Source organism: Synchiropus splendidus, chromosome 15 (assembly GCF_027744825.2).
Source record: "Synchiropus splendidus isolate RoL2022-P1 chromosome 15, RoL_Sspl_1.0, whole genome shotgun sequence".
NCBI lineage: Eukaryota > Metazoa > Chordata > Actinopteri > Syngnathiformes > Callionymidae > Synchiropus > Synchiropus splendidus.
The window spans coordinates 1,746,161-1,758,208 of NC_071348.1; the positions used below are offsets into that span (position 1 = coordinate 1,746,161).

Consider the following 12,048-nt stretch of genomic DNA (forward strand, 5'->3'; position numbering starts at 1 on the left):
AAGAAAGAGATCGGAAATGTGGAGCAGCCAACATTAAATTTATTCAAACAAATAAGAGGTCAGCAGTGACAATGCCGCTAATGTTCAGCCAGTTCCGATCCGACCGTGAGCAAATCCAGCAAACCTCCAGAGCACATGAAGTCTGTGGCCGCTCATTGGCTGCAGTGAATAAAGTAAATATAACAATCTGGTATCCTCTTATTGGTCACGTATTGTATCGTATCAACAAAAAATGAATCATTTGTCACTCGTGAGCTTTGCAATTCATTTTTGGTGATATGTTAAACTATCATTTAAACTAGACGGTGCATTGGCTGTTGGCAAAGACGGCTGCTGACATCTACTGGTTTCTGACGGCATTGCCAAACGATGACGTCATACTATTCTATTACATTGAACCAAATGTTTGCAAATAATATCGGATTTTGACTATATTGTTTGATAGGAACAGATTCGGGGTGAGTTGCCATCTTATTACAATATTTTTAGAGGAAAAAGCAAAATATTTTAATATTTTGTGTTGTGTAAACAACAGCGTAATACAGTGAAATACAATTCCATTCATTCAAATTGCAAATAAGTTTTTATTAAGCTGGCTATGAAAAAAATGACAAAAAAAATTAAGTTAGTACACTCAAGACAGGACAATAATATTTGCAAGACAGGATACTAATTTGAGGAGTTAAGCACAATGCAAATGGAGAATCAAAGATGAAAGGCTAAATGCATACATACGACAGACCTTTATAATGTATAAACTTTAAGCAAAGAAATATAAACTCTCAGAATCGATACAGTAAGTGCCACAGTCAGACAACATGGTCAGAGTAAATGCTAGCAGGTTCCAAAATTCAATTCAATTGACATACAAAGGCACGTTGTGATGAAAGAAAATCAGCCCATGGTGATTAATATTCCATATAAATAGGGAGTCGTGCACTTGCAGGTGAAATGAATGAACAAATAAATTGCTCCTGTCATGTGAGTTTTAATAAGGACTTGAGATATTCTTCATTTTATAAATATCAAGACTGAAAAATACCCTCTGAGTAATATTTAGGTCTAAAAAAATACGTGAGCTAAAGACTAGAAAATGCATTGACACAGCAACGGCACCTGATCATAACACAATTATAATTTAACAATAACTTTAAATCTGCAGCAGGAGGAGAGCTATGTTCGTCTGCATTCGTTTAGGGAGAACTTCATCTCTCCATTCTTCCGTCATCTATGAAAAACCTTCATCCTTTGACATGAGAAGACGCTTTAAATCAATCCTCTACAACAAGAATTGTCCGCATCGCTTTTGGCAGTTCCACCGGAGCTCCACCAGGTGGCGCCCAGTCTGCAGTTAGAAGGCGGCGGTGGAGGAGGAGAAGCCGGGCTCGATGTGCTTCAGGTGGCAGGAGTGGCAGAGGAGGTGGCCGTTCAGCGGGTAGCACCGGTGACCCTCCTCGTCGTTCAGCTCCAGTTTACATTCCTGACAGCGGGGACATCATGTGTTTACTTTGGACGTCAAATATAGCCTCCAGTCGACGGATATTAGAGAGTTTCGACATTTTCATTTCACATATTTATAGTTATAACCATAAGCTAGTGTAACATTCATTACACTTGTATGATTCAAATTTTAACTTAAAAAATGAAATAAATGAGAGACGATTCTCCTAAAGGCCCATACAGAAAGAAACCGAACTCCCAACTCTGGAGGTGAGTCTCACTTGCTTCATATGTTTTTGTACGTCTAACTCACCTCACAGTGATAACACTCCACGTGATAGTCTTTGTCCATCGACACCACGCGGACAGTTTCATCAGAGCCCTGGAGGTAAACACAAATACAGTTTGTCTCCTCGATAACGAAACTAATAGCAGAAGCAGTAGCAGCACTCTTGAGTCACACTACGGCTGGCTCCAGATGACACAGGTGCCTGGGTTGAAAAGAAGAACAAGCAGTCGGGTCACATGATCTCACCTCCGAGGGCAGGATGGGCTGATTACACGCCGCACACTTGGGCGCCAGCACTCTGCAAGGAGAAATACATCAGAAGACTTTACATGCAACATAAACACACACTGTGGTCGGCGCACAATCTCAGCGCACGATCAGCCCAGTGCAGACCTGCTGGTTCACATTTAAACACTTGACACTCAAGGAAAACAGACAGAGGAATGGGCTCCATTAGGTCCACACATGGCGGACACCTGGTTAGCGCAGGGAAACAAAGGCCGCCTGCTCCGAGTCACACAATGGAGCGGCGTGTGAGTGACGGAACTGGACACAGGGGTCCAGCAGGGCAGTGGGACATCCCATTCACCAGCAGCAACGCTGGCTCTTCGCAGTGGGGATCATGGCACCACATGTCCAACTGCCCGAGAGCTAGTTCACCTCATCTCTAGAACATTTGGGATCGCCAGCATGCAGATATAAAAGTCACCACTAGGACTCCTGTGAGTTATTATGAGCTAGGGACCAACCATGTTACATCATGGATCACATTTCTGCCGACACTGGCGTGTTTGGAAGAGAGAAGCCGCTGACTCCTCACACCTCGACGAGGACCGTGACCTGCGCCCTCCCATGGCCTCGGACCGCTCGTCTCAAGTGTCACCAAGTGTGCTCTGAAAAGCTTCCTCTCGGCCCCAACCTTCCAGAGTCTCCCCGAGTCGCTGGAGGCCGCTCACCGGTGATAGTCCTTGACACAGTAGATCTTGTTCTCAGTGTCCACGGTGAAGGGCACTCCATCCAGGCTCTCGTTGCAGATGACGCAGCGGAAACAGCCGGGGTGGTAGGACTTCCCGAGGGCCTGCAGGATCTACGAAACAGACACAAAGATTTGGAGCAACAGCTGGAACAAGCAACTCGCACGCTCTCATCAGCAGACTTCAGGCACAGAGCACAGATTATCAAGCAAATAAACAGATCGAGGCATTAAGTATAATCTGGACTGGGATTGTTTACAGCCTCCTCTGATGCTGTCGCGCAGATTTATTAGCCTAGCAGCCAAATAAGTTTCCTGTTGTGTCAGGAAAACTCAATTTCCTCTGAGGAAATGAAACCAGCGGCAGCCTGAGAAGAAGACTCACCATGTCCATGATCAGGTGTCCGCACGCGTTGCACTTGTCCGCTGACTGCTGGAAGCCCGAGTACTGAGACAGAGAAGAGAGGACAGTGACATCACTAGCCATCACACTCAGACTGGACCACGTCACTGCAGTGTCGCTCATCATAATGAAACTTTGGACCGAATAACTAGGTTACAAAAGTTTGAGGGGAAAATAATCAAATCAGCAACATCCTCCTGAACCTGCCAGGCCACCTGCCCTCTGATTCTGGGGGTGTCCCAGAGCGGGCGATGCTCACCAGGAAGTCCTCTTCACAGAACACCTTCCCTCCGACGTAGTAGAAGGCCTTCCCCCTCAGCTTCCGACCTGCGGACACAAAATAGGTTTCACCTTCACTTCAATTCCGAGGCACCTCTGAAAGAGAGGTGGTCCGAGGAGTCTTGAAAAGACAACAAAAGCCCAGCAGCTTCATGAAACCACAGACAGTGGAGCGTTCATCTGATCCCCAGCTGGAGGAACCCAGGCTGAAAACAGGCTGCAGACAGGAACATCTGGATTAAGCATGCAGGGGAAGTTGGTACTGCAACGATGAGTCCAGACCTAAAATGACCTGCTCCTTTCACCGCACCCTCCCTCCCCTCGACCCCACACTCTTCTACCTCAGACACATGCGGGCCCTTCTCTGAAACCCGTGTGGTGGTTATCCTGGCCCAGGTCCCACAGGAAGAGGGAACATTCTTCAGATTTTCCAAGTTGGGGAGGTGCAGGGGTGGGGGTGGGGCTTCTGGAGAACAGGAGCTGTCTTTATCTCACATGATCTGTTTACGCTGGAGACAGAGGGACGGGCTTCGGCAGTGAAAATGACTTCTGCTGGTTAATTGTTAAGAAGCGGACGGACACACATGGGCGGGGCCTGGCCCATGCTCCCTGCACCACACCAGAGTCTTGATCATCTCACAAGGGAAGCCACAGTGAAATCTACTGGGAATAAAGTCTGTGTCTGAAGACTCAAACTGCCAATGAAAGAAGAAGCAACTATCAGATGAGGAACATTTGCTAATCTGTCAACAAGTATTTCATAATCCCAATGAGTTTCTGACGGCATGTTTTCACCTCACAAATCTCAGTCAGACTAAGATTAAAGTGGTTGATACAATTTAGAGTTCTCAGAGTTTCAACTGTTGCAGTCCATTTTGGGACTAGGTGGTGCTTTTCTGGCTTCAATAATAGACATTATAACGCACACACATCATGGGCTGGCTGTCACATCGCAATGCCTGTCCTTCCTTATGAAAGGTCACAGGTCATCAGGAAGTACAGGTTTTTGTTCTCAGCAAAGCAAGACCTTCTACACAGCTAACTCAGCTAATGTAACACAGACAGAGAGACACTAGGCGGCGACAGTGTTGAGTGTGAGTTTCCTGCAGCGTAAAGGCAGTCATCTTGAATGTGTCCCCCGAAAAGAAATCTGTTATACACCTCCAGCTCGCCACGTCTTGGTTCATCCTCGCTCAAAACAACAATTGCTCTCTCACAAATCACCCCCAAATAAATCATACAGAACAGCGTGTTCAGTTACAAACAAAAGGTCCTAGAGAGCACAATCTTCTTCAGCCACTGAAGTGACTTACAGACTTACGGAAATATACATTCTCTCAACTCTTTTTGAAGTAACAGCAACAGTTCAGATGTCAAATATTCCACCTGCACCAGTGTCGTCGTCTAAAACACAGCTATAACTAAACAAATATTCTCCAAGAAAAAGGTTCACATTCAAACTGTAAAGCTGTGAACGCTGGGAAAGTAATTATTTGAATGGAATAAATGTGGTCACACAGCCTGAACGGGGGAAACCTTCAGAGGAGGCAGGTTTTGATAACAAAAGTGAAAATGAGGAGACAGTCGAGGAAACGTGCCCCTAGAGGACAGCGAGGGATAATGAAAGAGGGGGCCTCGGCACCGCTCCTTCCGGACAGCAGAGATAAGAGCTTTATTCAAGTCAGCGCTCCATACACACTGAACAGGCCTCTGTGAAGCTGCTGCCCAGAACAAAACACAGAGGCCCGTTCCAGGTAAAGACATGGAGGAAGTCACCTTTGTCATCTGGCTGTGTAAGAGCAGGCGCTGCAGGCTCCAGACCAGGGTCTGCACGGGTCCCGCTCGCTTCAGCAAGCAACCTGAGTGACTCAGAGTGACTTCCACGCCTGCTGGAGATATTTATACACGGGCGAAAATCTTCCAGCAAGTTCTCAAGTTCAAAAAAACATTTCTGAGCTGCACCTGGAACATTGGGTCACGGCCCTGAGAATCCACCCGCCAGATGTGAGCATACCTCTGGACTCACAACCAATCAGAGCCCAGTTGTGCAGATTTAGAACCTCAAAAGGTGCAGCGGCACCTTGCGAGGTCGACGCACCACATGTCTCTGGGTTATTTCCAGTTTGTGCTGACTCACTCTCTCTCTTTGGTATTTGAAATGGACTGCTAAATAAACACGTCTACACGAGGAAGTGGTTTTCCTGGCGAGTGCTGTTTGAAGGTGGCTGGAATGCCCCGTTTAATTTCTACCACACGGCGAGATAACGAAGGGAGGGGCCGGGCTTTAGTGCCTTAACAGAGAAACGCATGATGAAGTGAGGATGAGAATCGAACCCTGGTGCAAGGCGACGTCGTCACAGTCTCCCGTCACACAGGCCGACAGTGTGTGTCAGTGATGTGAGTGAGAGCATCAACAGCAGCCCTGTCCACGCCGCCGCCGTCCACCCGCGGCCCCCTGCGCCTGCATTCCAGTCCAGATCAGATGCTTTCCCCCGGGGCCACTCACAACAAGAACAGTCCCAGGACCTTCACACGGGGAAAGCTATGAGAGGTATGTGTTGTGCAGGCCCGCCTCTGCCCCCCTCAACTGCAACCCAACTACTGTGATCAACCCCGACGCATGTGACGAGACAGAAATGACAAGAAGCATCACTCATAAACGTTCCAGATAAGCGGAGGAGCGAGGTCACACACTCGACGGATGGTCTCAGTTCTTCATGTGTCACAAGAGAAGCAGTGGACTCAGGAGCTGGATCCCATGGCCAGTATCTCATGGAATTATTGGCTGTGAAAATGTTCTGAACAGACACTACATTTGTTGGAAATCATGCCACTTTGGCTCCAGAAGACTTTATTATTGAACGCTGAGCAAAAGCACCCACTGCGGCCCTTTGAGGACCGGTTTGACACCTGTGCTCTAACTCTACAGTAAACCTTCACCACGCTCATCCCTCCTTGAAACTGGGAGGGGTTTCAGTTTGCCGCTTCGATGAGCCAACCAGCCATCAGGATACAGAACAATAGCATATGAAATACAGAGTCCTACGACATAATGAAAAGCGTGGAAGACGTCTGATATGGAGTGAGAACTATTGGAATGAAACCAGATATGAAGCTTTCTCTGCGACCTCCAAAGGAAGCTGCAGCAGCTGCTTCACGCAGTGATGGAGGGCTCTCGCTGACAAACATCCCGCTCTGGGTACCATTGTCTGGGCGGCAGCAGTGACTGGCACACCCAGAAACCAAACACCAGAGGTAAAGGACGGTAATCTTCAAATAATTGAGTGTTTAGCTCAAGGCGGCACAAAACTCAAGAAGAAGTCATTCATAAAACACCAGGCTGGACGGCACTCAGCCTTTAATCCTACACCACCTCAAAACATTTGAGCAGCTGAGGTGAGAGCTTTAGCAGCCTTTTTATATTGAAGCAACTTTAACTAACACCACTTCATCGTTTTCCAGGAGCAACACAAGTCACTTTTACTATGACTTTTGTCCCATATATTTTGCTTTTGTTTTCATATATTCTGAATCATTTTATTAATTCCCTTTATCTATCTTTAAATAGTTAACTGTTCCACTGTTTCACACCAGGTGCCTTGTTTATTCTGATGATGTGGCTGATGAAATGTTTCAAAAAGCGCTATGAGTGTTTTTAGTCTTTTTTTCCAGGACAGGTTACAGTCATTAACATGACAGTGAGTTTCAAACAGTTAAAATGGAAAATAATAACTCTTGGATCAGATAAGAACAGTAATCAAACTGTGAAGGTAAAATTCAATACAGGGGAAAAGAAGACTCATGAACATGAACTGACTGATCTTCCACTGAACACCTGAGCACGGGGTCTGGGCTGCCCCCATGAGAAGGTGTGTGTCGGTGTGAGAACTCACTGCAGGCGCTGCAGGTGAAGCAGCTGTCGTGATAGAGACTCCCCATGGCCTGGCACGCCTGGCTGGCTCCGTACACGGCCTTGCTGCACTTCACACAGACACCTGTAACACACATCCAAACCAAGTTAGAGCAGGAGTTCGAAGAGTCGTCAGTCAGGAGGAATATTCTCCTGAAGAGAAATAGGGTCCTTCATTTCTTCATTCCTCTCTACAGAGACTCTTTCATCCACAAACATCATGTTTGTCTACACAACTGAACTCAAGCAAACAACAAGCGCTTAAGTAAGGCAGACCATATCGATCTGCCTGCAAAGGTCAGCTGTTCAGCAGTGTTTCACCGGCAATATTTGACTTGGCTTAAAGTCTCAGGAATTCAGCTCCCAACACTGAAGCGTGTCCGCTTTCTCACGCAAAAGCAGATGTGCCTGGGATCTGCTAATGAAACGGAAAGGCATTGAGATCACATGGCGCTGCACACAGCATTCTGAGACACGACCTCTGGCTTCCAGCGGGTCAAGCTCAACAGATATGAGTCGACGTTCACTGACAGTTTGATTCAAGTCGGGAGGAGCCCAGGGAGCAGCGCTGCTCTCGGCCTTGTCGTCGGACACACTCATGAAGACGCAATGAGTCAAAGAAGAGGAAGATGAGAGCTGCTGCATCAGGCAGTGTGTACTTGTGGTTATTTGTGTGGGGTTTTTTTTAAATAGAAAATCTCCCTGGTGACAGCAAAAATGAACTCAGCAGAAGCCCAGCCCAGCTCAACCCTGGTCCCGACAAAGGAACCTCTGTTTCAGTCGCCCGTCAGAGTCAGATGTTGCTGTTATGTAATGAGCTGTCGGGCTGTATGGAGTCTCACCGGGCTTCTCCTGATGCCACAACTGAGGGCCCATGACCAACGGGGCCCCCGGCGGGCGGAAAATAGATTTCAAGATAACGGAGGAGGTATTATTAGAAGCTAAAGGCATTGTGTTGTAACACAAGACGCATTGTTGACGCACACACCGTTTTGTGGCTCCATTTTTATCATTTAATGCCGAACTTGGCTGAGGCAGAGTCAAATCCAGCCGCCCTGCCTCCCTGTCACGCCGGGAGACGCTGATAATTTAGGGGACGAGTTGTGTGCTTTACTGGGGGTGGAAAAGAAAACAAGAGTTTCACCCACCCTCCTTCCGCCTGCCTCCCCTCCCCAGCGGTCACAAGCTCCCAGTTGCAATCCGACTGCAGCAATTATCATCCCTCTCTCCAGACACACGCTTTTAGAAAGTCTTTAAAAGCTAATTTACTCACATACACCACAAACCCAGCCCCGCCCAGAAGTGGCATAACAAATGAAATCCAGGCAAAAGCCACAGGCTCTGTATTAATAGACACACAGGGAAGCATGGGAACATAACTCACGTCCACTGGGAGAGTGAAGCGGAGCCACATGTGATCAAGTCATCCAGGCACACTTGCATGAAAACCTTTCTTCTCTGCAGCAGTATCAACACCAGTTGGTGGGAAGAGGTATGGCGAAGCTAGAAAACTAACGTCAAGTTAGCATTAGCATGGATAGCTTCTGGAGAGCGCTCATATGTGGTTGGTCAGCAAGTGTCCCAAGTGTCCCAGAGCGCAGGGCAGAGGGAACAATGGAGTCACAAAAACACTTGCTTCCTTCCAAGATGAACTCCATCAATCCAACGAAGGACGCACAAACTTGTCTTATCTAGTCGACCATTCAGCCGCACCACGGGCTTCCCGAACGTCTCCCCTCTGCTCTGAATCTCCTGACTTCATTTTTGAAATTCCTTGGTGTCGAGACATTCCCCAGTGTTCTCCTGGTGTGCCGTTCCACATCAGACTATAACAGCCCACAGCCAGGAACCTCGTGGGTCCAACACACCAGCACCATAGAGAGCTGGAGAGCCACGGAAGGCAGCGCCCACCAAGCTGCCACTTCCCGCCAACGTAGTGATGTTTAACGTATTTACACCCATGTGAGACTGCATGACATGCAAGACTCAAATGAAAACATTGGTAAGCCCAAACAGAGGATCACAGAGATCCCTTGAATGAAACTACACAAACGTGAGTGGGGGAGGAAATAATGACTAAAATCACGGATGGATTTGATGCTTCTGTTCAGCAACGTTCTTTCACAAGCATGAGTCACAGGATGAGCCAAGGTCTGCTGGAGACCGTAGAGTGAGTGTGTGTGGGCACGCGTGTATAGAAATGGAATACATCCAGTGACACCCACACTGACCCCCCCTGCCCCGAGAACAGCTAGACAGCCTCCGTGACAGTGTACGCGTAGGACACCTCGTGACATTCCCGCAGCTACCGACGCCTTCTGGTGGGTGGGTGGTTCAGCTGCACGTGCCGCTGTCTGCTTCTGTTTTCATCAATGGACTTCAATCACTGCCGCGGAATGACTCTGTTGTGTCACCTGTGTGTGGCTTCACATCGAATCAAAGGCAAATGATACAGATCCAGATTAAGGACCAAGGTCAGAGCTGCTGTCTTTAGGTGGCGCCCAGCAAAACGATACGAGGAAACGGCTAGATTTGAGAGGATGAGGACGAATTGGGTGTTTTTCCATATTAAAGACATGATGTTTCTAACGCGATGAGCAGGACCTCACTACTCTGGTGAAAGCTGAGTTGCAGCTTCATTATTAATGACCTGTATCAGAGAGTGGTCGCCCTTGGACTTGAAGCAACACCACACCACGGAATTACAAAGCTTATCCTCACGTCTGGATTGGTCAGCGAGTGCATGGCGAACTGAAAGGGGATTGATAAAAAGAGTGTGTAAAACGGACCGACAGAAAGCCAGAGACGACGCATATGTTCCACCAGATGTCGCCATGACGTCTACAATCTTGGCAATGCTTAGTGTGATTGTGTTGAAGAGAGGCGAAGACCTTTTTCAGTCAGCTCTCTCGGAACTTTAAAGATGCAGTCTCAGTTTGGTCAGCGCTGTAGTTTGCATTATTTCAACTACATGGAACTACATAAAAGAATACGAATATAGTGTTGTTATTGCTTCTGCCATGCAGCTGGTGCTGATTGTTTCTGCGTCAGCAACATAAGCAGTGACCAGATATTCATGGAGACTTTGACGCGATTTTGGAGGAGGTCTTCAGCTCTATGTGGATTCAGAACTAGCTAAACCAGAAAACACAACTACATGACGCTGCGCAAGGGTTTGAATCGAGGAAGTTGTTTTCTTGGTTTGGCTGCTAGGTTTTATGAAGTCGGGGAGCAGAGGTCAGCGCTCTCTGAGTGCTACTCGGGCTCTAACCCAAAGTGCTGCGTGGCCACAGGTGTTTATCTTACCAAAGTAGTCGGCCTTTGGTAGGCCGTCCATTTCTTTCTCCAGTCTCTTCGTTAGAGCTTCCAGCTTCACCTCAGCCATCGAGGGCCCCTGGTCCAAGGGCTGGGTCACCGGCGGACAGGCGTTTGGGGACGCCGGAGCAGGTGGATCCACTTTGACAGCATGGTTCAACGCGGAGCTCTGGGGTACACTTCCAGAGTTAATGAAGGCGAAAGAGCCCTGCGCTTTCTGCTGAGATGTTTCAGAGGCCACCGGAGTGGAGAGACCATTCTGGGTGGGTCTTGGCGAGGCACTGGACTGAGGCCGAACATGAAGGTCCACGCCCCCCCCAGTGAAGGCACCGAGAGGCAAGGCTGGAAGGGTGTCTGACCTGCCTGACCCCGAAGACTCTCCTGACCACCTCTTGGCGGCGGAGGCCTGATGTTGAGATGGAAGACTGTTGGTTGGAGATGCCGACTGGCTGTGAGGCAAAGGAGAGGCGCTGCCGATGGATCCAGAAGAAGGGGAGCTCTGGTTCTCCCTGGAAAGGCTCCAGGCTGGAGGCGTGTGACGCGCATGTGCAGGGGTGCCGCTGAAGGTGTGCTGGTATGACTGGGGCTCCCTGGTTTCAGAGTGATTCCCGTAGCTGAACACTCTGCTGGCATCGGGCTGAACCCCTGCGTGGCCCTTCGGACCGTCCATCTGGGGCGCCGGGCCGGACAGCAGCGGGGGCTTGGCAGCGGCTTCACCCGGCTGCCTGTAGCTGTTCAGAGGGGGTCTGTCTTTGGGGTAGCACGCGCTGCTGTGACCCCCGTTCATTTTAATGGCCTGGTTGCTCTTGGCCATTTCCTCCTGGTGCTTCTGGAGGTGGATCTTTGTCATCTTCGAGGCGAAAACTCTCCGGGTCTCCTCAAAGTCCGGGTTGTTCCCCGCATCCCTCCTGGTCCGGAACAAACCGTCTCTGGAGGCTTCATACATGTTCAGATCCTCAATAAACTTGCTCGCCTCGAGTCCCAGATCCTCGTATTTATCCATTCTCGGACGGAGAGTGAGCCTTCCTCGGTGAAGAAAAGTAAAGACTCCAGAAGTCACCGAGCCGGAGACTCCAACTTTACCCCCGAACTTTCGCTGACGTCCCGGCGCGGGCCACACGAGCTGCGCTCGGAACAAACCGCCGACTGTCTGCTTGGAACTGCGAGCAGATCCCAGATCAGATGTCCCGGACGACCCCGCTCTCTCCCCCTCCTCCCCGGTGCCGGCCCCACTACCAACTTCACCTCCCTTTACGAGCTCAAAACACTCTGGATGAGTTGGGAGGACGGAACTACTGACACTTCCGTCAGAAAAACCGGCATAAAAGAGTCCGTCTTGAGTGAGCGGACTATGATTTACGTGGCCGCCGTTCGTCCGTTAAAACGCTTCTTAAAGGGCCAGTGCACCAATTTCACTTCAAGTGTGTCAAAAAAAAATA

At 48.8% G+C, this 12,048-nt stretch overlaps 1 protein-coding gene across 1 annotated transcript; it reads right to left on the reverse strand.

The window, feature by feature from the left end:
* Positions 1–563: 563 nt before the first annotated feature.
* On the reverse strand, positions 564–11,847 carry LOC128746819 (LIM domain-containing protein 1-like). Its single transcript, XM_053844160.1, has 8 exons — positions 10,601–11,847; positions 7,278–7,379; positions 3,365–3,432; positions 3,088–3,150; positions 2,686–2,816; positions 1,976–2,027; positions 1,754–1,822; positions 564–1,480 (listed from the first exon to the last, which is right to left on the reverse strand). Exons 1-8 carry the CDS (start codon positions 11,610–11,612, stop codon positions 1,352–1,354), a joined length of 1,626 nt encoding a protein of 541 aa, XP_053700135.1. The 5' UTR covers positions 11,613–11,847; the 3' UTR covers positions 564–1,351.
* Between the last annotated feature and the right edge of the window lie 201 nt (positions 11,848–12,048).